The 26,926-nt window shown below is 43.5% G+C and overlaps 4 protein-coding genes across 4 annotated transcripts in view; 2 read left to right on the top strand and 2 right to left on the bottom strand.

Annotated features, from left to right (window-relative positions):
- The window catches only part of arhgef40 (Rho guanine nucleotide exchange factor (GEF) 40), a 124,498-nt gene extending 121,763 nt beyond the window's left edge, over nucleotides 1-2,735 (bottom strand). Inside the window, exon 1 of the mRNA XM_080792955.1 lies at nucleotides 2,449-2,735. Within this exon, the coding sequence (XP_080649081.1) occupies nucleotides 2,449-2,451 (3 nt within the window). The 5' untranslated portion in view covers nucleotides 2,452-2,735. The remainder of the gene's footprint in view (nucleotides 1-2,448) is intronic.
- A 1,513-nt stretch (nucleotides 2,736-4,248) lies between these two features.
- Nucleotides 4,249-14,018, bottom strand: LOC308335060 (uncharacterized protein). The gene is made up of 10 exons (XM_080792018.1): nucleotides 13,911-14,018; nucleotides 11,697-11,844; nucleotides 10,154-10,250; nucleotides 9,232-9,335; nucleotides 8,728-8,811; nucleotides 8,231-8,298; nucleotides 7,796-7,885; nucleotides 6,839-6,893; nucleotides 5,756-5,944; nucleotides 4,249-5,649 (listed from the first exon to the last, which is right to left on the bottom strand). The coding sequence occupies exons 2-10, from the start codon at nucleotides 11,811-11,813 to the stop codon at nucleotides 4,795-4,797; spliced, it is 1,659 nt and encodes a 552-aa protein (XP_080648144.1). The 5' UTR covers nucleotides 11,814-11,844; nucleotides 13,911-14,018; the 3' UTR covers nucleotides 4,249-4,794.
- A 285-nt stretch (nucleotides 14,019-14,303) lies between these two features.
- LOC308335746 (uncharacterized protein) overlaps nucleotides 14,304-26,926 on the top strand; it is a 56,348-nt gene continuing 43,725 nt past the window's right edge. Inside the window, exon 1 of the mRNA XM_080792919.1 lies at nucleotides 14,304-14,448. The gene's annotated coding sequence lies outside the window, so the exon portion shown is untranslated. The remainder of the gene's footprint in view (nucleotides 14,449-26,926) is intronic.
- LOC308335748 (serine/threonine-protein kinase Nek4-like) lies at nucleotides 14,442-23,852 on the top strand. Its single transcript, XM_080792921.1, has 9 exons — nucleotides 14,442-14,589; nucleotides 15,202-15,301; nucleotides 15,733-15,833; nucleotides 16,932-17,015; nucleotides 18,464-18,525; nucleotides 18,609-18,698; nucleotides 20,028-20,082; nucleotides 22,531-22,725; nucleotides 22,829-23,852. The coding sequence occupies exons 1-9, from the start codon at nucleotides 14,464-14,466 to the stop codon at nucleotides 23,654-23,656; spliced, it is 1,641 nt and encodes a 546-aa protein (XP_080649047.1). The 5' UTR covers nucleotides 14,442-14,463; the 3' UTR covers nucleotides 23,657-23,852.

The raw sequence follows: 26,926 nt of genomic DNA, 5'->3' as shown, positions 1-26,926 counted from the left end.
ACTATAGAGCAGTCAACCCACACTCCATCAACACATTATTATTCCTGTATTCTGACGTTGCTGAATGTTTGAGCTTTAACTGCTAGCCAATAAATGCTTGTTGTTGCCATGTGTATAGCTAAATGTCCTAGAAGACATGAGGACAGACTGTGCCGATAATGAATAATAACCACGATGGGTACTTTTTGGTCATGACATGTGTAACTACAGACATCCCCACTGCTCCCAGTAGTAGTAGCGCTGGAAGTCTCCCACAATTTGGCGTCGGCTCCCACCGACACCCGCGAGAGATCATAATTCTCCACCGTCCCAACCTCAGACTGATGGCGGCGTATAATTTGCAACACTTTGACTTGACACACACACACACACACACGAACACTTCCGTATCCACTCCAACGGATATGCAAAGAAATTTGTTCCCAGTGTTTGTCAACCTGTGGGTCGGGAACCCCACATGAATTGGGGTGGGTGGGGGGTGGAGTTTGGGGTGTGGGGGGGGGGGGGGGGGTTTCACGACGTCAATGACATCACAACGCGGAAGCAAGCGTTTCCTAAAGCGATTTCATTTTTTTTGCCCAACTACTTGTAGATTGGTTATTTTTTTCACAATTATATTTATCTGTGGAACTGACTCAAACTAAATTGTGTAAAATAAAAGTGCTTGTTAGGGGGGGGGGGGGGGGGGGGGTGTCCTAGATCGAATGATTATTATTGTATTTGTTTATTTATTGGGGTGGGGGGGTCCCCAGCTCAAACAGGATTATTTTGGGGGTCTACAATTGGTCTACTCGACCAAGGAAGCTTGGGGTCTTTCCCTCTCGTTTGGCGTCAGCAAACTGTCAGTCAGGCAAGATGGCCCATGAACGCCATTCACTGTGGGAGGAGGACCTGGGAGTCAGCTTGTCACAGACTGACCTCAGTATATTATGCTATGTATAGGCATTTGTGCATAGTTGCTGGCTGCTGCAAAGGCCCAGATCGCTCCAAAATGCAACGCCGGCCTTGCAATCCCTGGCATTGGGGATAAACGGTTGCAAGTACTATAGTTGCACGTTTGCAAGGAGTTGCATTGGCCGTGGACTGGCCTTATAATAAGCGTGTATATTTGTGCTACAACGTGATGCACAGACAGCACAGTTTGTTTTTGGTCCCACAAGCCCTTTTCTTCCAAAACCTTCCTATTTGGGCAAAGAGCAAAAACACAAACCCCACTGCACATGTTCCGCTGCAGTCCATGCCACCCCTTGTTCCATCTCTCCACACACACACACACACACACACACACACACACACACACACACACACACACACACACACACACACACACACACACACACATGTGCACGCTCACACACACACAGATCCGATATGGAAAATGTGGCATCGCCGTTACCACACTGTTGTCGCTGGTGTCCAAGGTTCCTAAAATTAAAGAAAGTAAGCCCTGCTGCCTTTCCTCTCGTTTCTCCCTCTGTTTTCCAACTCTTGCTTCTTTTTTCTCTCTTTCTCCCCCCCTCCGTCCCCCCCGTCCCCCTCTCTCTCTCTCTCTCTCTCTCTCTCTCTCTGCCAAAGTGCTCCGCCCTGCCCTGCACACAGAGGGGGAAACACTAAAAAGTCTCTCTCTCTCCCTCGCTAGCTCTTCTTTCTCTCTATCTCTCTCTCTCTCTCTCTACCACCACTGAGTCTGCCTTGTTGTGTCTGCCACTGTCTGTGCTGCTTTAGTTTCCTCTCTGTGCGTCTGTGCGTGTGGCCGTGTGCACGTCTGGCGCACTGCTCAGACAGAGCATGAGTCCAGCGAAGGGTAGGGGTGGAGATCAGATGATAACAAGCATACGAATTCAATCCTCAAGAGATGTGACGAGACTTGTCCTAAAAGAGACATCTCTCACTTCCTTTCCGGTTCATTGAACTTCACAAGTTCACATATGATGACATATATAGCCTACAGATATCCTCCTGTCGTCATAATTCACTCTTAAGATTATATTACTTTGACAGCTTTATGAACACAAAGATCTAGGAGTACCTATATACCTACCTAATGAATAGTTTCTCCTAATCAGTCAGCTACTGTATATGGATTTGATCAGAACCAGAAGTAGGCTAGTTTAGCATTAATCAAGTTTTAAAACAGAAAAGGTTAGACCTAGATATGATTTGATGAACTAGTGGCACATTTTACACGTTCATACCTGACATTAAAAATGTATATCCACACTCTGAATTTCAATATAATATTCCACATCTAAAACGCCTGTTAGGTAGGCTATTGAAATAAACATGTTTAATGTAGGCTTACTATTAGTAAGTAAGCTACTTAAAAGCTGATGAATGACACATGTGATACACCAACAACATAATAGACCCTCACCCAACCTTTTTCCCCCACGACAAATTTCACGCTTTTCATGCACAGTCAAAGCTCGGACGGGAAGGGGGACTTACCATGACTTCAGTCGGGAATTCCTACATAGCTGTCGGCTCCTTTCATGCAAACTCTTCCTCTCGGCATTCTCTGGAACCAACTTTCTCCCCTATTTAAAAAAAAAAAGAGAGAGGAACTATCTAAAGACAACAATATATCTATCTACAGATGCCATGACATTTCCTATGTCTAACACTCTCCAGCTCCCTCCTCAACCCCGACTAGACGATAGAATTAAGTAGCCTGCATCTCTTCTAAATCAAACTCTGGCCGCTATTTCCCAGCCTGCGAAATGCAAACTGCAATTCTCTTTTCCCTTTTTTTTTTGTATTCCGTCTGCCCGTGAGTGAGAGTCCCGTGCACGCCTCATGCACGCCCCCCACACACACACCTCCCCCCTCCCTTCCAGTCCCATACACATACATACATACCTAAAAGCCTGCAGCAGTTGTACTTTGGTTGCGCGCTGGTGTCGCGCAACTCCGAAAATAGCAGATCCACAAGCTCACAACGCGTCGCAGCTGCGAGGCGTCGTGAGCTTGTGTATCTGCTATTTTTTCCGCCCGTGCGCGGCACCAGCGCGCAACCAAAGTATAAATCAGCCTTAGTTTAAAACAAGAACACTACAGTCAGTCTCAACTCTCTCTCAACCGCTGGGCGCTCAAAAAACTTTCCATTTTTCCCCCTCTCTCTCCAGAGAGGCAAATAATAAATGAATAGACAATGGAACACTGTTACCCTCACCCAGGCGTAATTGCAAAACCCTCTCTCTCTCAAGTTTATTGCCTCAATAAGTGTTAATATAATTGATATCTGCTTGGTTCAATCATGGGCGGCATTACCTTTTTTATTATTCTTTTTAGTAGTACTGTAGTCTGTCTGTAGTAGCCAGATTTAACCCCATTTTCATTGGGTTTAATTGGAGTGAAAACGGTCGCGGACATTAAAAAAAACATTCGAATAAGCACTATAAACATAAAAGCTCACTCCCGTTTCTTAAATGAGGCTCAACTGCGTTAAGGGCGGCAGGGCGCCATTCTGTCACCACTCGTAGGCCTTCTTCACATTGTCTACTACAAAACAGCAATTCTTATTTATCTTGTAAAGTTATGCGGCCTACGTGTAAATACAGTAAACTTCAATAGACAGGAAGGATAGGCCAGTGTACACCTTTTAAGTTTTTTAATTGTTCGCAGTCGTAGGCCTTCTTCACATTGTCTACTACAAAACAGCAATTCTTATTTATCTTGTGAAGTTATGCGGCCTACGTGTAAATACAGTAAACTTCAATAGACAGGAAGGATAGGCCAGTGTACACCTTTTAAGTTTTTAAATAGTTCGCAGTTTTACCTTAATACCTTTGCATTTAGTCCATAAAGTATTATGCGGTAAACTAAACTCCATGCTTCATGTCATGACGCTTGTCATTAAAGGTGAGGTATTATCATACGGTCGGCTAAGGCTCTTATTGTAATTCGACAGCGACCTCTCGCGTTCACTTTGAGGTGTTGCGTTAAATCTCAGAGCTGGTGCCATCATGCAAAATCAGAGAACTAATGCATAGTGTCCGTGTATAATAGTGCATACATGCAATTACGCATGACATTACGTGTTCTTCTGACACATGTGGACATGCTCTTTCCAGGATGCTGGCAGTTAAACAATAGGTCAATCGTCCTTGGCTCAATCTGTGGCGGTACCATGGTAGTCCTGTTGAAATCAATGAATCTGTTCAGTTAATATACACAAACTCACATGGTCTCTAATCTGGATGGTTAGAGAGCGACTCAAGATGTTACACACTTTATTTATTCTCTACATACAAATGGCAAAGTAACCTTCCACAATGAATAATGTAGCTTAATCATTTCCCTTGTAAGGACTTGAACAATGAATCATAATAAGATATTTACATTCACTTCCCCTTATAAGAATGTGAAGAATGAAAGGCATGTCACAATGTGACGCTATGCATGAGAGCTTGTAGATCGATAGTTTCAGGGGAAGAATGTTGTGATGATGAGCAGTACTAACCATTTAGAAAACTCATTCTACTAAATGGATGAGCAAGTCCTGCATGCGTGTATATCTGTTAACAAAATAACTGTCAAGAACACATGATTAATGTTTGGGGTGAAAAGGTCAAGTATTGGAAAATGTCCATGAATCTTGGTGGGAAATCTGAGAACGAACAGAAAACGAGGATTATTATTACGGTATCAAAAGGTCAAAGAGGTCACCATCAAAATGACAATAGGCCATATCTCAGAAGATGTAAAACAGAAAATATGTTTTGTGGGCAGAGTTTGTATGCCCATGTGCATTTTTAAGCCAGTTAAAGCATTATACTAAATGTACCGATTGCCTTAGAAAAGTGAAGTGAGTTCAGTCAGCTGATCCACAATATCTTGCAGGTTTTCAACCGTCTGTCTGATTGACCAGACAAACTTCATGGTCTCCGATTTGATGTTTTCTCCGTCCGGCTCGGAACTGGCCAGCAACGCCGAAGTGTCCATGATCTCCAGCTTGTTGGTGGGCAGATTCGACACTCGCTCGGCCTCCAGCGCCTGCGCCTGCCGGATGTGGTGGATCTCCTTGGCGTCCATGGCGATGAAGAAGACGTCCACGGCTATGAACAAGGCGGACAGCACCCCCGTCGCCACCTCCGCCACACGGATCACCCTGGCCGTCTGGGCGGCCACTTTGCCCAGGCTGCCCACTTGGACCAGTCGCACCAGCTCCCCGATGCCGCCCAGGCCTCGCCCGGCCCCGGCACCGATCCTCACCAGCGTCTTTGACATTTCGGCGCCGGCCTCCGAGTCGGGCACCTCTTCTTCTTCGCCCTGCTTTTCGTCTAAGCCCTGATTGATGAGCTCGAGAGACGTCACCACCGACTTCATCTTCTCACTGAACTCTTTGATGATGCCCCTGATGGCCTGCCGGTCGCTGGACTCGTTCACCATGTTGGTGATGTTCGACGCGCCGGCGGTGGCGCCGCCGGCCACAGCCACGCCGATGCCGACCCCGGTGACGATGAGAGAGGCTCCCAGGGTAAAGGGGGCCAGAATGAGGCCTACGATGGAGGTGATGCCTCCCGCTGCTCCGATCACCCCGCCCGTCAGGCTGCCGATGGTGGTGCCTTGGTGCACTCTTTCCAGGCGGTCGGCCACGGTCTTCAGCTTGTCCAAGTTGGCCTGGAGGTCTTCTACAGTCGCTTTACTCTGAGAGAGAGAGAGGGAGAGAGAAAGAGGTCGATGTATGGGTGAGAGGAATGAGGGGCTTTGACACACAGACAGAACAAATGGAAGGAGGAAATGACAGACAAACCTTTCCCATGAGAACACCTTTGATGAAATCCCTTCGCAGAATTTCACTGGCTGCAGGTCTGAACTCGGGTTTTTTCTGGAAGATGTCGTTCAGCAGTTGGTGTAGCTCGGCTGAGAAATGCCCCGGCAGAGTTGGATATGTACCGCCCAGTACTTTGGGGATCAGAGTGACTGTTGTCTCTGCAGTAAACTGTTTGGGAATACAAGTCATTAAAGCGATGTTTGTCATTAAAGCTATTGCCGCTAAAAAGTGACATTTTGAGACCCTTTTTTTCCTTCCACAGAGTGCAAGTGAATGTCAATCGCTTCTTAAAGATAAAGACGACTGACTGACATGACTTGCACCATGGCAGGCATCTATACAACCCATTCGCTCTTCTAAAACATATCTAGATCTAGATTGGATAGAAAATATTCTAGTTAAGCTGCAGAGTTCACTTTACATTGCTCTACCTCAACATCCGACATATGATGCCATTTGTGGTCAAGGGCATAGATTGACAGATCATCATACAGAACTTTTGAGCAATTTATCGACGAGAAGATGAGTAGTTTTAGTCTTGCATTTTGACGTTTGTGTTTCGAGCCATTTCACTTCCGTCCATTGTTCTACTACACTCCCCGCTGGTGCCGCCACCAGCCGGGTAGGACACTGACCAATATCACCCTTCACGCCCCGGCTTCCCTCCCCCGAAAAGGCCAATTGGTCTGAATTTATTGAGAGGATAGCACCTTGAGATGCAGCACGAGTTCGTGTAAAATACCCACTTTTAATCCTGGCATAAATGAAATGCAATCCCCACTACCCTGCTATAAAAGCCCCCCCCCCCGGCTTTACCCAAGATTAAGGCATTTATTATCGTTTTTTGTACACAGTCCTTTGCAGACTATATGGGATCTGTATTCGTGATCTGTAGTCGTGGTTGCACTCGCACACTGCCCGGATGGACGGAGGCCTGGAAGTGGCGGGTATGGACTAGTTGCATTTTTTTTTTTTTTTTTCAAAAATAGCAAATCTACAATCTCACAACACGTCAAATAAAAACTATGGTATTTTTTTGAATAATTGTACAAGTTCACTTACCGCTTTCTTCAGTGTACAAAGCTCATACAGCACGCAGCCCATTGACCAGATATCACTGGAGGAGGAAAAAAACAGAATCATTATTTCATTTCAATTGACCAGTACCTGCAAAATTGGTTCAGTTCACTGGGTAATTTAATGATGTTTTCATGTACATACCGTATATCTCATTTTGGAAATATTCTTTCCCTACACACTGCACAATATTTACTCCGATTATGCTGTCGGGAAGCATTTTTGGCGCTGGTTACTGACCGACCGTACATGTGGAAAACCAGTGCCGTTTTACCCTCTATAATTATCGGGGTGCTTATTCTCACAACATAAAATGGTCCACCTTTGGGTGTCGCACAATGAGTGAGAAAGTCCTATGCAAGTACCAGTGTAGGGGCGGCGGTGGCTCAGGGGTAGAGTGCCTGGATGGGAACCGCAAGTTTGCCAGTTCAAACCCGGGCTCCCCCAGAGTTACTGTCGAAGTGTCCTTGAGCATGACACTGAACCCCTAATTGCTCCCGATGTGCTAGTTGGTGCCTTGCATGGTTTCCGCTGCCATCGGTGTATGAATGGGTGAATGTAATGCACAATCTATGTAAAGCGCCTTGGATAAAGGCGCTATATAAATGCACCATTTACCATTTACCAGTGGATGGTAACCACAAGGTTGCCAGTTCGAACCCGGGCTCCCCCAGAGTTAGTGTCGAAGTGTCCTTGAGCAAGACACTGAACCCCTAATTGCTCGTCCTGATGTGCTGATGGGTGCCTCGCATGGTTTCCGCTGCCATCCGTGTATGAATGTGTGTGTGTGTGTGTGTGTGAATGGGTGAATGTAATGCACAATCTATGTAAAGCGCCTTGGATAAAGGCACTATATAAATGCACCATTTACCACCTTACATTTGTGTAAAGTGATATAATCAAGTGACGATTTTTTTGGGCAGTCCTCTCTCTGTACAGTACCTTTTGTCGTCATATATGCCATCTTGCAAGGTTTCAGGACTTATGTAACTTATGGCAGCATTCTGCGAGGTAGTCGCTTCTGCATCCAGGCTGTTGAAAGAAGAATGGCTCATTGAAGGCGGCACTTAACCCATTCTGACCTGAGATCAGATTCATACGAGGTTTCCGCTGGACACACACTGGTCTGATTAACCCATTCTGACCTGAGATCAGATTCTAAAAAAAAGTCAGTCGCTCTTCGATTTTTCAAAAATAGCAGACCTACAAGCTCGTAGCGCGCCACTCGGTGGCGCGCTATGAGCTTGTAGATCTGCTATTTTTCAATAGCTAAAGCATAACATGATGCGAACACCAAAATGGGTTCCCGGTCAGAATGGGTTAAAATCAATAAGTTAGATATGTTTACCAATGACTAAATTGCTTTGCATGTTATACCTCTCACTCTCGCTGAGTTTTCCAAATCCTCCCAAATAAATGGTTCCCGATTCAGTCAGAAGTATCCTCTGAGAAATTGCAAAGGAAAAGCATATTAAAACATAAGAGTAAATCTTTTTTTTTCTTTTCGTTTGGCTTCCTTCAGACAATGCGGCAGCATGGTGAAAAACAACAGCACAACAATGATAAAAAAACGTTTAAAAAAAAAGAGCTAAAATAATAAAATAGAGCATCATCAAATGTGAATATAATCTTGTTACACCAACAGCACTTTTCCCCCTCAGTAGCAGCCACCTAATGTGGTGGTTGCTGCTCCCACGCACACGCACACACAAAACTTCACAGCATATTATATATGTATGACAACAGATTAGTACATTCAACTTCACTGTATATATATATATATAGAGAGCTTGTTTATTACACTGAATAAGTTTCAAAAGTTTCAAACTATCTTCCAGACACCTTTTCTTGTAGAGTGTGAATGTGAGCTGTACCTGGGGTGTGAGGTCTTTGTGGAGGAGGTCTTTCTCATGAATGCATTTCAGAGCCATGCATGTTTGGACAATCCACTGCAGTATCTGTTAAAGAAAAGTAGCATTTTGTGAACAAACTATCCGGAAGCAACATTTGCAGACAATATTTTATTTAAGTAATAATAAACAAGGCCTTGCATTGTGAAATATCTTTAACAAAAAATAATAATCTGACAATAATATATATTTTTTCCCCCACTCATTTCCAAATGCTTTAAACAAACCACTATTGTATACCATGTCTACAGATACCAACTGTCTGTTAAAACGACATGAAGCAGAGTGCATTAAAACAGTCGCCAGCAATAACCAACAACATTCACTCAGACAAACCCTCGGGTGGAGCATAATACTGGGGTCGCGAGTAAATATCTCATGTTTTCCGTTTAACATTTTAAAAGTATAATTTCAAAAGATCTTTGCGTATTGATCGAAAAGGGTTCGGAAACCACCGCCTGCTTTTACCTGCTCTTCCTTGAATCCTCCTTCACACTCCCTCTGTTCCTGGATCTTTTGAGCCAGATTCCCACCCTTACAGTGGTCCATCACAACATGCAGGCAGTCTCCCTCTGGTCAAAAGAAAAGAAACATAAACCACTGTGCCATTTTTAACACATTCATGCAATGCATTTTATTTGGGAAGGATGGTCCACACTTGTGTCATGTTCAAAGCAACATGTATCCCAACACCAACAACCCAATATCCCCATGTACATCTAAAATAGTAACAAATAAATAAATAAAAATTATCATGACTGAATGAAAGGGAAGGTGTATTAGAGGGAAAAGACAGGAAGCAGAGCTAAAATGTTGAGGTTCTGTCTGGGAGTAACAGGATCAGGAACGAGTACATCAGAGGGGACAGTGTGTGTGTCAGATGTTTTGGAGATAAAGCCAGAGAGGCCAGACAGAGATGGTTTGGACATGTACAAGGGATAGTGAGTATACTGGTAGAAGGATGTTTAGGTTGGAACTGCCATAAGGCACTAGGCCTCGAGGAAGACCAAAGAGGAGATTTATGGATGCAGTGAAAGACGACATGAATGTCAGTTGGTGTGAGAGAAGAGGAGGCAGAGGACAGGGTGAAATGGAGGCAGAGGATCGTGTGGCTGTGGCAACCCCTGGAGGTAAAAGCCAAAAGGAAAAGAAGATCATACATGAATTTCGAAAATTTCCATGGATAAATGTAAATTGAAAGCACTAAAGCAGTCAACGTCACTTCCAAATGTAAGTTGTAACTTTGTTTGTTATATGTGATATGTCTTGTTATGTACTATGTTGTGTTGTGTGTGCGTGCGTGCGTGCATGCACATTGTACTGGGGATCCAGATAAAGAATAAAAGAAGAAAGAACTGGTTTAAAACCGATAAATAAAAGTAATTCCTACCTTCAAAAGATTTCCCGTAGCCTACAATATGTGGATGGCTTGTGTTTTCAAGTTTATCCGTTTCAGCGGCTATTTCCTGATACGCTGTGCTTGATATCTGTTGAGTGTTGATTTATCATCATCAATACATTGTATTGCTATATAGACAAATGCAGATGAATTGAATGCCTGAATACTTTCACTCCAAATATCAATCAACATCAATGGAATCAAAGTTTTAAATGAAGGAAATATTTTCTTTTTAACCCATATTGGGCGGGAACCCCTGTTGGTGTTTTAAACCACCGAGTGGCGCGCTACGAGCTTGTAGGTCTGCTATTCTTTAAAAGTCGTGAAAATGTGCCTCAAATCTTTGAATATATATTCTTTCAGAGTTTCAGCTTTGAACTCAAATCTGTGATTGTGGGGGGTCCCTGGAACAACATATTTTCAGATGGGGGTCGGCGGCCAATTACATATAATCTTTGGGGTTCTTGACATGAAATATTGAGAACCACTCGGCACTGAATAAAATACAGTTTAAAAGAGAATATTTTTTTAAATTCGATGTCAGGCCAAAATGGGTTAATTCATCTTGGCACGGGCAACATAGGTATGGACATCGGCACTAAGGAAGGCTCTGCCGAAATGCATCTGCACGCTGTGCCATGTCGAACGGTCACTGCATGAGTGCTTATCCTAAGCTGTATCCGGTACGAGATGTGTTGCGCTAGCTTCTTTTTGAAAAAGAAAAAAGAAAAAAGAAAAGTAATAATAGCCCACTCGAGGGACAGATCATTTACTTTACAGGATCAGACGGTCAATAAACCAACACAGCGATGACTACATTTAAAGGTAGAGTAAGTGATTTCACTCAAAAAACCTTAGGTTTCGTTTTTGGCTGTGGGACCTAAGCCTTCGTCCAATCAGGATAGAGAGTCAAAAACGAAACCTAAGGTTTTTTGACCCCCAGGGGTTAACTGGGGACAGGGAGGAACTCCTTATATGGTCAGCACACTCTATAGTAGAGGATTATCACAACAAAACAAAAAAATAAGTGATATTTGAATTAAGTGAAATCACTTACTCTACCTTTAAAGGACTACTTTGAAACTTTATGTTCACCAATCTGCATGGTATAGAGAGTATGCCAATAAAAATATAATAAAACACAAATGCAGTGGTGGTTGTATAGTTTGTCTCCCTGCTCTTCCATCCTGTGGTCTGGTAGGGCCCCTACTGGTTGTCAAGTGGTACTGCCTGAACGTCAAAATGAATTAAATAGGTAAGGTGTGTGAGCACGGCACCCAGGTTTGAATTGTACAGATTGTATATCTGCCATTTTGGAAGAAAGTCTGTTTGGAAAATGATGAATTATTTAACATTTTATAACAAATCTTCTCTTCCTGGGATGCCTGGCACAAAGCTTTTGTTGACATTCAGAGGGGGGGGGGGTCCACGCCACGGCCGAAAACATTCATATCAATTTGGGGGTCCTTGGCACGAAATAAGTATGAAAAGCACGTGCTGTATATACAGTAACACACAACTGTGAAGGACGTACCTTGATCCGTTTAATGACGACCTCTTCGCCCTCCTTCGAGGTGGCGACAGTCCCATCCGGTGTGTCGGACTGGACGGTGTAGCCATGGAGGTCACAGGTGCTCTGCGTTTGGCCCATCTCGACGTCTGTGTGTGTGTAGCCGACCTGGCTGTGAATCCAAATCAAAACGAGAGGAGATGAAGAGGGTTATGCAACCCGGCGTCAAACTCCAGCTTCTTTTATGTACAGGACGCCTGTGTGTGTGTGTGTGTGTGCATCTCTTAAGTTTCACTTTTGTTTCTGCACAACAGGTCGTGCAAGTCGAGGCAAGCCTTATAGCGTCACATTGTTTCAGTCACGCACCCATTGTTTTGTACATTCCCTTACAGTAGCCCGGCCTAAAGCAATGCCGGTTCTCTCAATGGGAGTTTCGGCACCTCCCCAGGGGGTCCTTTTAGTTTAGGCAGTGGGGGGCAAGCTCACAATGTGTGACATCATGAGTTGTGTGTTTTGGCCGACAGTGTCAGTGACAACAAGATGCCAAGTTGAAACTAAAAGTGTTTAAGTTCACCTCTACCAAATCAGAGAAAATGTAGGTTTCTCTCTCCGCCAGCTACAGTACAGTCGGATCAGGAGGTCGGTCTGAATTGCAAACACGTATACATGCATGAGTGTTTCCTGTGGATAAGTTATATAAACATGAGTCATTGATTATGGCCATCACGAGTGACGTGTGTGTGTGTGTGTGTGTGTAGAGCTTCTGTTGCTCTCTCCTGAATATGTTCCTCTTATTTGTATCATTACGTCATTCTTTCTCAATCTCTTCCTCTGTCCGTTTGGGCTTGACATAGCCTAGGCCTAGGCAATAGGCAGACAGATACAGTGTAAGCCTGCAATAGGCTGGAATGGAATGGCTTAGGGTTGAAGACAGTAGGCTACTAGGGCGGCTACAGCAACTTGCAATGGGCCCCATGGTCTGCAACAGCTGTGTCCAAAGTGCGGCCCGCAGGCCAAATGTGGCCCTTGGGCGAATTTTACACGGCGCATAGCTTCATACCTGAATTGTATTATGAAAGGCCAACCTGGGCATTTCCCAGAGTATAATTTGTCAGTGTTCCTTGCATTTCTTTTTGTATTTTTGTTTACCTTGCTTGCTTGGTTACATTTGGACGGTAATGTGACATATGGATATGAGATACAATTTTTGTTCCAAGCACACACCTGACAAAAGACCATTGATATTAAATATTGATGATAGTAAAATAGAAACGTTTAAATCCGAAGCTAAATTATGTAGTTGGCCCTTGGGTGTTTTAATATTTTTTAATATGGCCCCCTTTGAAAAAAGTTGTCAACAAAGTCCATAATCACAGGGAGTTCAACATACCATGTGCAACCCAGATTCGGCTCAAACAAGGGATTAAATTTAAATACATTTTTCTCCTATGCCACTAAAATGTGGAACGCCTATACCAACTGCCTTAAGACATGTGAATCTTCAAAACCGCTTTCAAAGAGCACTTACGGGTGGCTGCAAAAGCTGTTAATGTTCGAAAAAGTACATATATTATGTATGGAAATTAACATCCTGTTGTACAAGCTATCATGTGCATAGGCCATGATTCATGGTCATTAACATACTGAACATATTTATGCATGGTATTCACAGTATCGCTGCATTCCAATTCAGCATCACACTCATAGGGTGTGTTATTTCTTCTCAATAATGAGTTTGAGGTTTATAATTTGAAATTCATGCATGTTGTGGATTTGTCAATCCTGTCGAAAATAAGCCGAAATAAAAGTAAAGCCTGCTGTGAAGAGTTGCTTTCTTCCCGACAATAAATCAACATTAGTCACTATGATTTAGTCAGACAACAACAATGCAACTTTGCTTCATTGTTATAGCCTTGGACCAATGTATTTTATCGAGTCTGGCTTTTGCTTTCGTATCGTAAAAGTAGCTCTGGTCCATAGCCCCGTAAGTCCTTTAAATAATGTCGTAAAAGCTACTAAGCTAGCCCTGGAAAGATCACTTTCACATATGACATATGATCATATCACATATGTAAACCACCATGGCTATGACAATTGGCTATGTAAAAGCCACACTCGACAAAATCAATGATAGTCTTCTTCTTAGTTTGTCCAAGACTACTTCATTTTCTGATGTATAACAGTAATAACACCTTCGCTCTAACTCAGAATTTAATAACAATAATTATTATTACTCACAGGTTTTCACATGGATGTAAAGTGTAGCTATAGCAACAATCGTATTATCCAGCCTCTCCTCTACACCAGTGTTTTCTTGCCTTTTAGACTAAAATTGATCTCGGTCACTCACCGTCCGGCGTCCGCCCATATCTATGTCGCCGCCCACTGCGCCCCAGCGTCAAGTTAGAACTTCCGGTAGACTGTGCGTCAGTAGATACATGTATTGTTAACAACAATGAGGACTTCACAATAAGACCTGATCCAAGGATCGATCGAGGCATGCTTCTAGCGAATATACAATAATTGAATGAACCCATCTGTTTATTTGTGTACACTGTACAGTTACTACAGTACAGCCTAGGACATGTACCTGCCAACCCCTAGTGGAGCAGACTTAACCGGCCCTGGCGCAGGTGAGGCAGCTGTAACAGAAGAATTAAAAGTGAAAGTGATAGTGATTTATTCTTATTGTTGTTGCTGTGCAAGTTCGACCTTGCAAACATATCTAGCCTAAACACAGTAAACAGACTACCCTCAGATTTAAGTATAGTCTTTCGTGTTCGACATCGAGATGGGGAAAACTCAAAGTGTCTATGAGAGGCATGGCTACACTGTCCAGTCTAACGTGGAGAAAAGAGTTGTTGCTACTTCTAAGGAAGGTGACGAGGTTTTCATCCACGAGATCAAAATGTCACAGGTTAGTTCCTCCAAAGCTATTCTTCTAATCTATACCCGAGTTGACCATTTATACTGTAACAGCTGCATCTACAATAAATAATAATTATAATAATTATTATTATTATTTATTATTATTATTATTAGTAGTAGTAGTAGTAGTAAAGCAAAATACAAATCTCCTATTTTATTTAACTTTATTTTTATATTCATGAGTTTATAGTATAGGCTATATTTCCATTGCACCTTATCCTCTGAATAGTGTTGTTGTTGTTGTTGTTGTTGTTGTACATAAGATGATGTCTGGCATTTATGTTGTCTGAAATTACAAATTAAATACTATTAAGTAATGACATATAACCTCTCAAATTAGCACACGATAGACTTGTGATTTTCCTCCCCACTTCTTGCATAGGTAAGAAAGAACTGGTAAGAAAAGGATAGATTAGTTTAGGCCTACAGTTACTAGCCTATAATTGAATAGTGTCAGAAGTTTAGAACCTTTGAATGCATATTGCATATGTTATTTATCTGTGAGATCATTTTAATTCCTTCCTTTAGTCAGTATGTATATGTGACGTTATGGCGTATTGGCCATAGCATGAAATAATGTTCATCACATTTTAATCAACAGGATCCTGATGACGCTTATCAGAAGATCAAATCCGAGACTGATCAGCTTAAAGATGCAAACCATCTGCATATTGAGAGCTACGAAAAATCCTTTGAGGAGGGTAGGTTTACATTAGCGTTTTATTTTACCCCCAAATAATCACATTTGAACTGGAGACCCCCAACCCTGATTTAAGCATTTGGAATTTGTAGGAGTTGAGGCATCGCTTCCACAGAGAATAGCAGATCTACAAGCTCATAACGTCTTTATTTTCTTTTTTAGGTAATACAAGGGTCTTAGAAGTCATTAAATTGTCATTTCACTGTCATCTGGTTGAGAACCCTTGAATTAAGGAATGAACCTGTCTGTATACAAACTTCAGCAGACGAAACACTTCAATTCTATATAGTTACGCATGGGAAGTTAATAAAATCCAAGACTTTTTTTGGTCTTCTTTTGTTTCTGAGCTTTTCAGGATGTGCAACATTAAACTAAATAAATGTATGGCATTATATATGTGTATATATGTTAAAAAGTCTTCTATTTTAATAGATGGAAACCTCTACATTGTGATGGATCATTGCCTGGGTGGAAATCTTGCTCAAAAGATTCAGGAACAGAAACGCTCTGGAGGTTCATTTGAAGAAGACCAGGTATTGCTAAAATATACATATTTGTACAGTATTATACAGTAGTTGCTGTCAGGTAGAAACCCCCTATCTCCATAGTACTTTCTGTGTGTGTGTGTGTGTGTGTGTGTGTGTGTGTGTGTGTGTGTGTGTGTGTGTGTGTGTGTGTGTGTGTGTGTGTGTGTGTGTGTGTGTGTGTGTGTGTGTGTGTGTGTGTGTGTGTTACGACTCACTGAGTCTAGGACGGTTATGAGGAAAAATAAGGCAAGATGGTATATGCCAAAAGTTGTTTTATTCCTTCTAGCTTTAGATGGCATACAGAGTGAAACAAAATAGTGCAACACACGTGAACAATGTGAGCAGGCTGAGCAGGACCATAAAGGAAAGAGAGTAACAAAATACCCTAACACTGCACCCTATACTAAACCCCCCTCCCAATACTGACTATCTGACTGGTGACAAAAGAAAACGCTATCTGACTACTCTATTCTTATGCCTACCATCAAACAAAAGTACATGTGAAAGGTGCCTGCTTAACGAGCTATAAGGTGATACAGTGGAATACTAATATAGGGAAAATACTACCTGCTCGTGATTCACAGTTTGTATGAAAGCACTTTACGTAACAGTTCTCTCTTAGGAGGTTTGTATATATACACTGGTACAGATTGGGACACTCTTCCCTGCACGGAGGGCGCGCTGTCACTTCCCTACTCTAGCGACACACAAGACAGTCTGACAGCGGCCTGGATCGCTGTCTTCAGTTAGCCTTTATCTCATCGGGTGGGACAGGGTGGAAGCGCTGGTTGGACGCGCAGGATTGGGAGTAGGCGGCCAATGGTGGAGCGTAGGGAACGCTCCCCACCAATGGCTGCGCACGGACGGATCTGCAGGGACGACAACACAGGGCGCGCGCACAGACAAACAGACATATAGCAGACCCGCGCCCCGACATCCGTAACAGTGTGTGTGTGTGTGTGTGTGTGTGTGTGTGTGTGTGTGTGTGTGCCACACAAGGAAATCTCTTCCTTGTGTGGCAAATGGGATGATCTCATATTGTATCAACATTTTGGCAAGCCACGTTATACACCGGTACTCATGCACTTGTTACTTTTTTAACAGATACTACAGTGGATTGTCCAAACTTGCATGGCTCTGAAATGCATTCATGAAAGAGGTCTGCTCCACAATGACCTCTCAGTCCAGGTACCACACATGCACACACCTGCACACACACCTGTACGGAGCACGCACACCAGAAACGAATAGTTTTCATAATCCTCATGGGGGCCCATGCCTGGTTTAGCCAGGGGAGGGCGGTGTTGGACAGTGTCTTGACTGTCTTCAGTGTGGTTGGGTGCAATTCCCCGAAGATCCTCATGGGGGCCCTGGCCCTCCGGCCCCCACAGACTCTATGGCCCTCATTTATCAACCGTGCGTACGCCAAAATATGGGTGCACGCCGAAATTACCGACATTTTCGACATTTACCATTTCCGGCAAAGCTTGAAATTGAACTTGACAACGTTCAAAACCCACGTCTGCTCCGCAGCTGGCGTACGCTTTTTCCTTGGCTGTTTTTCTGTCTTACACAAGCGGAGCAGCATTGTCTGAACTGCTGACACGCTGTCACAGGCATCTAAACATGTTTTCACTCCTAAAATGTTAATATAAAACGGTATGTGTATGTAAAAAAAAAAGGGAGAGATTTCCAACTTTACAAGTAATTAAAATCGCGCAATTAAAAAACAATATAACATGTTTACAATGTATTCGTTTAATCAAACAGTGCTTTACTGGCCTTGTTATGCAAGCGCACTTGTGAGATGATTTTGGAGCGCATGCGGTGATGCGGCATATGTGATTATGATATTATTTAAAAAAAGGCATAAATGGACTGCACGCCTTTATTTCCAAGTGACAATGACAAGCATACAGCTTGCCTATTTGTAGTAAGTACTAGCAGGCTATAGGCGTAAGGGGCTTAATCATTCACCATTTAAATAAGTGCTTAGACAGGTTTTGACAGTTTTGACAGTTCAGTTAAAAGCAAGATAATTTTCGGGGGTCGGACTCGGGAAGACGGGACCGCGGCGTGCGTCGCCAACACATACCAGCACACTTGCAAGCGGCAAGCCTTCATCCATATGTTTATGATTCGTTCATCAATGATCAAATCACTACATAAACGTTGATTATAACTGCCTTGACCGCGACATAATAATGAATAATGAATTGCATTTTTATAGCGCTTTTCCAAGTGCTCAAAGCGCTTTACAATGGTTCATTCATTCATACATTCAGACATAATAGCCTATCTCTCATGCAGGCATCACTGAGTCATCCACAGGACTTTAATATCACAGCAGTGCAGTATCACGCCTTCGCCGTGCACTGCGCACGAATGGGTAAAATGTATATATACACATGCACACACACACACACACACACAGACCAGGAAGGAGGGGTCATTACAACCCCCCAAAGCCACTTCACATTATGGTGTGATTGTTTTAAATCATCTTTCAACACAATTTAACCCCACTACACCTGGGTGGATAAACAAATTACTTTACGGGTGATATGCTACAACATTTACAAGTGACATGATATGGTTTCACAAATTTCACAGTCTTCTCTTTTGTCATGTCCCAGACGATACTCCTCACAAAATTTGGAACCATACGCCTGGGAGGCTTTGGAGAACTCAGTGAGAGGTATTTGTACAAAATTCAGTAAATTAAAAAGGGATCTACTCATTGATTTAATTACTATGCTAAAATTATACCTCCTCCCACAGATTTAATGATGCGAACACGGCTCCCTCGCATGCTGGCTTAAGTTACGCGAGTCCTGAAAAATGTCATGACATGACATACGATGCCAAAAGGTAAAGAGAGTCTACTGTATATATCTGTTTATGTTTGGTTTACAGTGTAGACCAGGGGCCGCCAAATCTTCGTGTGATATATACGGTACTTGTTTTTTACATGAATCCTCAGAATAGGGATGCGAGAGTTCAAGGGTGAACTCTAGCATATCCCTATTCTGAGGAGAACTGTAATGACATTATTGGATGCAGGCGCAGGTTTCAAAGATGTTTAATAAATCCAGGCAAAGCGCGTATAGTCAAAGGCAAAGTTAGAAAGCAACAAACACTGACAAAAGGTATAAACGGACGGGACCGTGCAGAGTGGCTATAGTGACTAGTGCAGGCCAACAATACTGACTGAGGTGGAGCGGCACAGGGGGTGATTATATGGGTGTGGACTAATGAGGAGCAGGTGTGTATTTAAGCAATAAGCCACGAGAGGTCTCAGGTTACCGGGTATTTTACACTGGCTGGGGGCGTAGGCAGACCCGAGGCGCAGCCGAGGGGCTTCTACCCCGCAGCCAGTGTAAAATACCCGGTAAGCTGGGGCCTCGAGTGGCTTATTGCTTTTCTAAAACGGTTACAAACATGTGTACCATATTAACCTAATAAAACTATTGAATTCACAAAAGTAGCTACGCTTTGCGCTACCAGATCGAGCCACATAACTTCCTTGTTGTGCTCGGCAAGTAGGCTATGTGACGGTAGAATAGCGCTTGATGTTTTTACGGGGCTGCCTGGAGCCACACATTGACAGTCATATGAGCCGGGCGGTGCTTAGACGCCCGCACGGCATGTGTTTGTAAATCAATCAAGCGCTCTCCTTCCCCAGTTCAGCTACAAGGCTGCAAGATGATACAAAGTGATTGAAGGAGTGGGTTATCGGTGAAATTTACACCGGTCACGTGACGGTAACCAGCCAATCAGAATGAAGTATTGGGACTACCCGTTTTAGAAAGTTAGTTTAGTAGGTTGGAGATGATGATCTCTGGAATGAGATGTTGTGTAGATTGAAAAAAGAGCAGACTACTGTAAGTACATATGTAGTGAAAGCAGGTTGTCCAAGTATTGACGGTTTAAGTGGTTAAATGCCTGAAAATACACATTAACGTGAATCCAACATACACTGATGATAGTACTGTGAAACAACTTGAGTCTATGAAGCGATATATGAAATCTATGAGAAATGATACGTTCTACAATAGAAATTGCAGGGTCCCTGCTTCATCTTTCTCCCCGTTAAGGGATCCTTTGCCTGAAAAAAGGCAAGGAATATTACTAAAGTGAATATTTTTGAAAGGGGCCATTTTCAATAATACTGACTTTATATATGTTTTCGCCTTACAGTGATATCTGGTCTTTAGGCTGTGTACTGTATGAACTTTGCACACTGGATATGGCAGTAAGTGGACCATGAATATTTTCAATTTAATTATGAATCATGCTTTATTTATTGGATAATGTTTGATGGGTATTCTTTTTTATTATTTTTATTTATTTATTTATTGATCGTTGTCACATTCATTTCAGACATCAAAAAATAAATTACGCATAGGCCTATATACCAAATTTACACTGCATTCAAGTATCTGCAAAAGATACACAAAAAACAGGACAACAGGAGAAAAAAAACCATCAGATTTACATTTCACTTCTTTATCTCCAACCATTGGTCAGGGCCATAAATCATACAGACCAACAATATATACAGTATTTTTCCCTGGCATACTTTTCACCTCTGTCTAAGCCATGACAGAAGGGCCGGGGGGCCCTCGAGAATTTCATATAAGAGAATCTCTTCTTCCTTCAAGCCAATCGACATTTCCTTGCATCAGTGCTGCCCCCCTTCTCCTTCAGCGGGCAGTTTGAGAACTAGTGTGGGTTGTCGCCCAACTTTTCCTCTGTATACAGCCATAACACGGCATGCGCGGAAAGTCCAGTTGCTCATGGTCTACATACTGTTCATTGCACCAGCACCATGTTGTATTCCTCCGGGTCTTCGAAGAAACCTCCCCATCCAGAGGGAGCGGCACAGCCTCGGCCTTCGCTGGGGCTACTTTCCCCCCACTTGGCGGAGGTCGTTTCTTGCTCCCCCCCTCAGCTTGAGGGGCAGGCGTCCTATCGTCCTTTCCAGCCTCTCCAGGGACAGTCTTTTGCGTCATGTGTTTTAGACAAGCAGGACCTACAGTTCTTTTCAACGTTGCAATTTGCTTCTGTATGTCCTCGCCCTCTGCACTTTTTGCAGAAAGGAGGCTGCCTTATATAAAAACAGTACCCCCTATCTGCCCCGATGGAAAAAAAGGCTGGAGGGTGAACAAGACAGTCATAGCCATTCTCATCAGTCTTTAGCTTTACTGTTAACTGGGTCCTTCCTGTCCAAAAACCCAAACTGTCTTTCTGTTTTCTATGGGGGGCCAAAACCTCCCCATAGTTCTCCAGAAACCGTACAATGTCTTTTTCCGGAACATGTGGGTTGTACATGTGCACCGTTATCAGTCTCTCCTCCATTTTGTGCAAGTCTTCTATTTCAAAGAAAGACAAAGGCTCCTCACCTCCTCTCCTTTTGCATTGTCCAAATGCTCTTTCCGTCAACTCAGAGCTTTGAAAAGTCACTTCCCATGCTCTCTCCCGTGGATTCTCTTGAAGGCAGAAGACCTCTTCCACCTTCATTTGTAGGCACTCCAACAAAACTTCCTTCCCGAACAGCCTCCTCTGCATGATCGGTGCATCAGTCGTCCTCCAAACGAAGCGTAGCGTGTTCTTCCTTGGTTCTTTCTGTCGTTCGGCCATCTTTTCTCCAGTCTCAGCTCTAGCCGGTGCCATCTACAGTTGGCGGTCGTTCAGCAAACAAAAAATCTTAGAAATATTTTAGCACCATATACACCGCTCGACTCCAGATATTTTCTCGTTCTCTTTCTGCTTCTCAGCTCACGTCCACTCCTCAGACTCCTGATCTTAGCCAAAAGGCAGAGAAGCGATGTTTGATGGGTATTCTTTTTTAAATAACCTAAACTTTATATAATTTAACTAATGAAATTTGAGGACGGAATGCGCCCTCAGATATTGTGCCCTACATGTGTCATTCTGCGTGGTTGACTTAGCATCGCATAGTGAGTGTGCCACATGTGCCAATATAAGTGGCAGAGGGAGAGTTATGTCATCAGACATTGCGCAACACGCTCATAATGAGATTGCCCCTTCTCTTCAGTGCCTGGAGCAATCGATCGGAATTGCAACACGGGCATTGACACCGCAATCCAGCGTGGTTGCCTATGTATAGACACTATAATACATATTGTGATGTCACCGTATACTGTCCAATCATAATGACCGGATTTGACTGAGGGAGAGTTTTTCTCCTCTGGTGAAAAGCTGGAGGTTTGCGCGATGGCAGGCTCTCAGTCAAATCTGGTCACAATGAGGGCAAAAAGTGTTATATAAATAATCAAAGTAAAAATCATTCGTGAACCTGAATGGTGCTAATAATTTCTACTACTTTGGGATGTTCAGCAATACAAATACACACCACACAACCAAAACTCTGCACATACTTTGGGTATGTCATATCCCTGAACGGGTATAGGCTACTATGCCTACATTATAAATGACAAATAATGTTTTTTCTTACAAGAAGATACTCGTCTCAAACTCAAACAAAACTTGAATGCCACACACTGACTCAACACAATTCAGAGTGAAACAAACCAGTGTTCATGGTGCAGCTCAACGGCAGAGTCAACCATTGCTTGAATGGTTTTGTAGTTGTACAAATTGCATGGACTGTACCTCCTTTTCACATTTTAAAAACATAAATGCATGCTTTTACTATCTTCAAACTATTTCCAAACAGTTCGCTGAAAACACACCAATCCTGCTGGTCCGCAAAATATTGGGAGCAATGGGAGAATATCCAACGCTCCCACGGACTTTCTCCCTAGACCTACAGGAACTACTGAAAGACATCTTCCAGAGAGACCCTGGGTCAAGACCTGCAGCCAGTGAAATACTGGGAAGGCCTTTTATCCTGGGTTTCCTCATAAGAAAGGTTTGTTTATCTGTCAGCCTTCCGTTTGTCTGTCTTTCTGTCTCTGTCAAAGCCCCTCATTCCTCTCACCAATACAGCAACGCTTTCTCTCGTCCTCTGTCAGACGAAAGCAACTGTAAAAGACCTTCAGGCCAACTTGGACAAGCTGAAGACCTTGGCTGACGGTCTGGAAAGAGTGCACCAAGGCACCACCATCGGCAGCCTGACGGGCGGTGTGATCGGAGCAGCAGGAGGCATCACCTCCATCGTAGGTCTCATTCTGTCCCCCTTTACCCTGGGAGCCTCTCTCATCGTCACTGGAGTCGGTGTCGGTGTGGCTGTAGCCGGCGGTGTCACCGCCGGCGCGTCGAACATCACCAACATCGTGAACGAGTCCAGTGATCGGAAGGCCATCAGAAGCATCCTCAACGAATTTGGCGAGAAGATGAAGTCAGTGGAGTTGTCTCTTCAACACATCGGCCAGGGCTTGGAGTGGCAGAACGAAGAGCTGCCTGACTCAGAGAGTGGCATTAAGAGTTCAAAGAGGCGTGCGAGGATCGGCACCGGGTGCGGGAGAGGCTTGGGTGGAATTGCGGAGCTGGAGCGACTGGTCCAAGTGGGCAGACTGGGCGAAGTAGCTGCTCAGTCAGCCAGGCTAGGACTCCTTGGGGCGGAAGTGGTGACGGGGGTGCTGTCTGCTTTGTTCCTAGCCGTCGATGTCTTCTTCATCGCCATGGACGCCAAGGAAATTCACCACATCTGGCAGGCACAGGCGTCGGAGGCTGCACGTGAAACAGACATGGCTGACTCTGCTGAGTTACTGCCCAATTCCGATCTAGACAGAGCATACATCAGATCAAAGACCATGAGATTTGTCTTGTCAATCAGGCAGGAAGTTGAAAAACTGCAAAAACTCGTGAATGAAGTGAAAGAGCTCACAACTGAATTCTAGGTATATAATCTCCTAATTGAAATGCACTTGATTGATTTTTTATTGATAATGAATCTACCAAACGCGACACAGTATCACACAGTAATAAATTATGTGTTATCTCTCTCAAGTATTGGTCATAGAACAGGTCACATGTCCCTGCCATGGTGGTGGTTGTAGTGTACAGCTTTCAGAGAAACGGTGACGTCGCTAGGAAGCCGGCAAGCGAGTGGTAGTAGTTGACAGAATGTTTGCTCTGTGCCTGCACTGTTCACGATACTCAAGCATTCATTATAATATCATCACAACTGTGTGGACATCAGCTCATTACAGTGGTGATGATGTTAATTTGTTGTTAGTCAAAAGAGAGGCCTTTTTGAGTGGTGCAAGCACTCCTATGTGGGTCCCTGGCTGGCTGGCTGGCTGTGTCCCTGGCTGGCTGGCTGTGTCCGAGCACAAAAATAGCATTTGGTTGGTTTTCACTGTTGTCACTGTTGCGCAGCCTAACATACACACACATATTAACTGTATATATGATGATTTTTTTGTGTGACAGTACAGTACAGTACAGTACAGTACAGTACAATAGAGGGGGGACCCCCTCCAGTCACATAATGTACTAAAGGTCTATTGTGACGGCCCTGCCCCCTCTGCCTCAGCACAGCAGGATATCTGGCAGCCTGGGTGATTAGGGCAGAGTGGAGCAGGCCGTCAGGCCAACTGTGTACACCTGAGTGGGGTGTGGTCTCAAGCCAGCTCTCTTACCTTCCTTCCAAGCAGTTGCACACCTTTTACAACACTCAACCAGGCATTCAACAACCTGCTTTAGAAATATGCCCTCATATCTATAAACTCAAAGTGCACGTGAGTGCCACCCACAGCCACAACCCTAGAGGGAGTTTCCGTGATCTGCCACACACAAACATGGGCTGGAACATTTCTCATTCAATTGATTGGAACAATAATCTCTTAGATGGATTTCATCCTTCAGTTGCTTTAGGACTTGAAGTACCAGTTGTAGCACATTCGCCGATGTATTCACACATTCGTTCCTCTGTTGCTTAACCCATTTAGGCCCGAGAACAGATTCTAAAAATGTCTTCTCCAACTCAGGCTTCTAGCTAGGGCAAAGGCCTATTTGCCCCGTTCTGATCTCGAGAGAGTCATCCATGCCTTTATTTCTTCTCGACTGGATTACTGCAATGCTCTCTATGCAGGCATCGATCAGTCGGCTATTAGGCGTCTTCAGCTTGTCCAGAATGCCGCCGCTCGCCTCCTCACTAATACAAATAGGCGGCACCATATCACCCCAGTCCTCGCCTCCCTCCACTGGCTCCCTGTCCGCTTTAGAATAGATTTTAAGATTTTAGTGTTTGTTTTTAAAGCCCAAAATGACCTGTCCCCTCCATATTTAGCTGAATTGATCACTCCCTATGTACCAGCAAGAGCCCTGAGATCGGCCAATCTGTCTCTCCTGATTGTGCCTGACACAAAATTCAGGACCAGAGGAGATGGCGCGTTCGCCGCGGCCGGTCCCAACCTCTGGAACGCCCCGCCGCTCCATGTTCGCGCTGCTCGGTCGTTGACGGTTTTTAAATCCTTATTAAAGACTCATTCTTACTCTATCGCTTTTAATTCAATTTAATTTAAGTCTGCCCACGAGCTATGTTCCTATGGACTGCCAATTGCATTTTACTTTTTGCTCTCTCTTTGAATTTATTGCTTTATTTTATCCCTTTTTCTGTTTGCTTGTGTTTGCATTTTGTAATTATGCTTTGCAAATGTGAAGCGCTTTGGTTCGACCTTGGTCGATGTAAATGCGCTGTATAAATAAAGTTTGATTTGATTTGATTTGATTCTACGGTTTTCTGAAAAAGCTATGTTTCTATGTCAGTCGTTCTTCGATTTTGCAAAAATAGCAGACCTATACAAGCTTGTTTTTCAATAGCTAAAGCATAACATAATACTAACACCAAAAGGGGTTCCACATCACAGCTGGTGATGTGGTGGTTGGTGGGGTGGGTGGGAGAGGCTGTTTATTTATGTATGTATGTATCTGTATATTGTCTTTTTTGTCTAAAAGATGTAAATCGCTGCAGGTTTCTTTCAAAACTGACCATCAGGAGTCCACAAGGGGAGGTAAATGAAAGGAGGAAGTCATTCACTGCCCCCCCCACACACACACACACACACACACCTTTTCTCCTTTGTACATAATAGTGTTTTGTATTTGCTGATGACATGTACTATTGTGTTTTCTATGCTGTGTTGATGAATATACAGTAGGACCACAATGGAAACAAGTCCCCGTGGACTTTTTTGAGTTATCCTTTTAGCAAGTCAATTCCATAGACTTGCGGCTGCCACATGAATGCCATCATTTCTGAAAGCCAGACATTGTAGGGGGCTAGCATAGCGCCCCTAAGAAATATCAAGAAAGGGTTCCATTTATTTTTTGGAATGTATAGTTAAGATTGTCTTTGGTATAAGAATATCTTATTCTTTCTAATTTGAAAAGGGACATTCTCTCAGCCATTGTGCCTTTGACACGAAAAGGTCTTATACAGTATAATGCTGCCCCCTGCAGGCAGGCCCGTGTCAATGGATTAAAGTAGATTAGCCTGCTGTTTATGCTTTGATGCAGCATGGGAGCAGATAAAGAGGGTATCAAAATAAGATAGCCTATCACAGGAAATGAAATAACCACGCAATTCTCCAGTGTAAATGTGTCTTTGGTTACACACCAACCACACCTTAAAACCCATTTTGGGCGGGAACCCCTTTTGGTGTTTTAAACATTATGTTATAATTTAGCTATTGACAAACAGCAGATCTACAAGCTGAGTGGCACACTACAAGCTTGTAGGTCTGCTATTTTTTTGAAAGATCGTGAAAATGTGGCCCAAATGTTTGAATATATTCAAACAAAATGGGGGTCATCAGGTAGGCACGGCAGGCATATCCAAGGTCACCAACGAGGTGGCCTTGAAATGCCTGACTTTCAAGCAGAGCACAGAGATGGCTGTTGTCAAAAATCCGGCTGTCATGTGTTGATCCTGGCCATCGAGCTACAATGTTGCTGATTTGGCCCTCCTCGTCACACACAGCCTGAACATTAATAGAAAAGTGTCCCTTCCTGTTGCGAAACAGCTCTCCATTTGCTCCACCAGGGTTTTGAATGGGGATGTGAGTACAACCAATTGCTCCTAGCACTCCTGGAAAACCAGATCTTCTGTAAAACTCAGCAGATGTTTCTCTTGTTGGAGCAAATCTTATGTACCGGTCTTTTAA

This window comes from Protomyctophum bolini (genome assembly GCF_963924005.1).
Source record: "Protomyctophum bolini genome assembly, chromosome: 20".
Lineage (NCBI taxonomy): Eukaryota > Metazoa > Chordata > Actinopteri > Myctophiformes > Myctophidae > Protomyctophum > Protomyctophum bolini.
The sequence above is the reverse complement of the archived record's forward strand: the minus strand, read 5'-3'. Positions and strand labels throughout refer to the sequence as shown.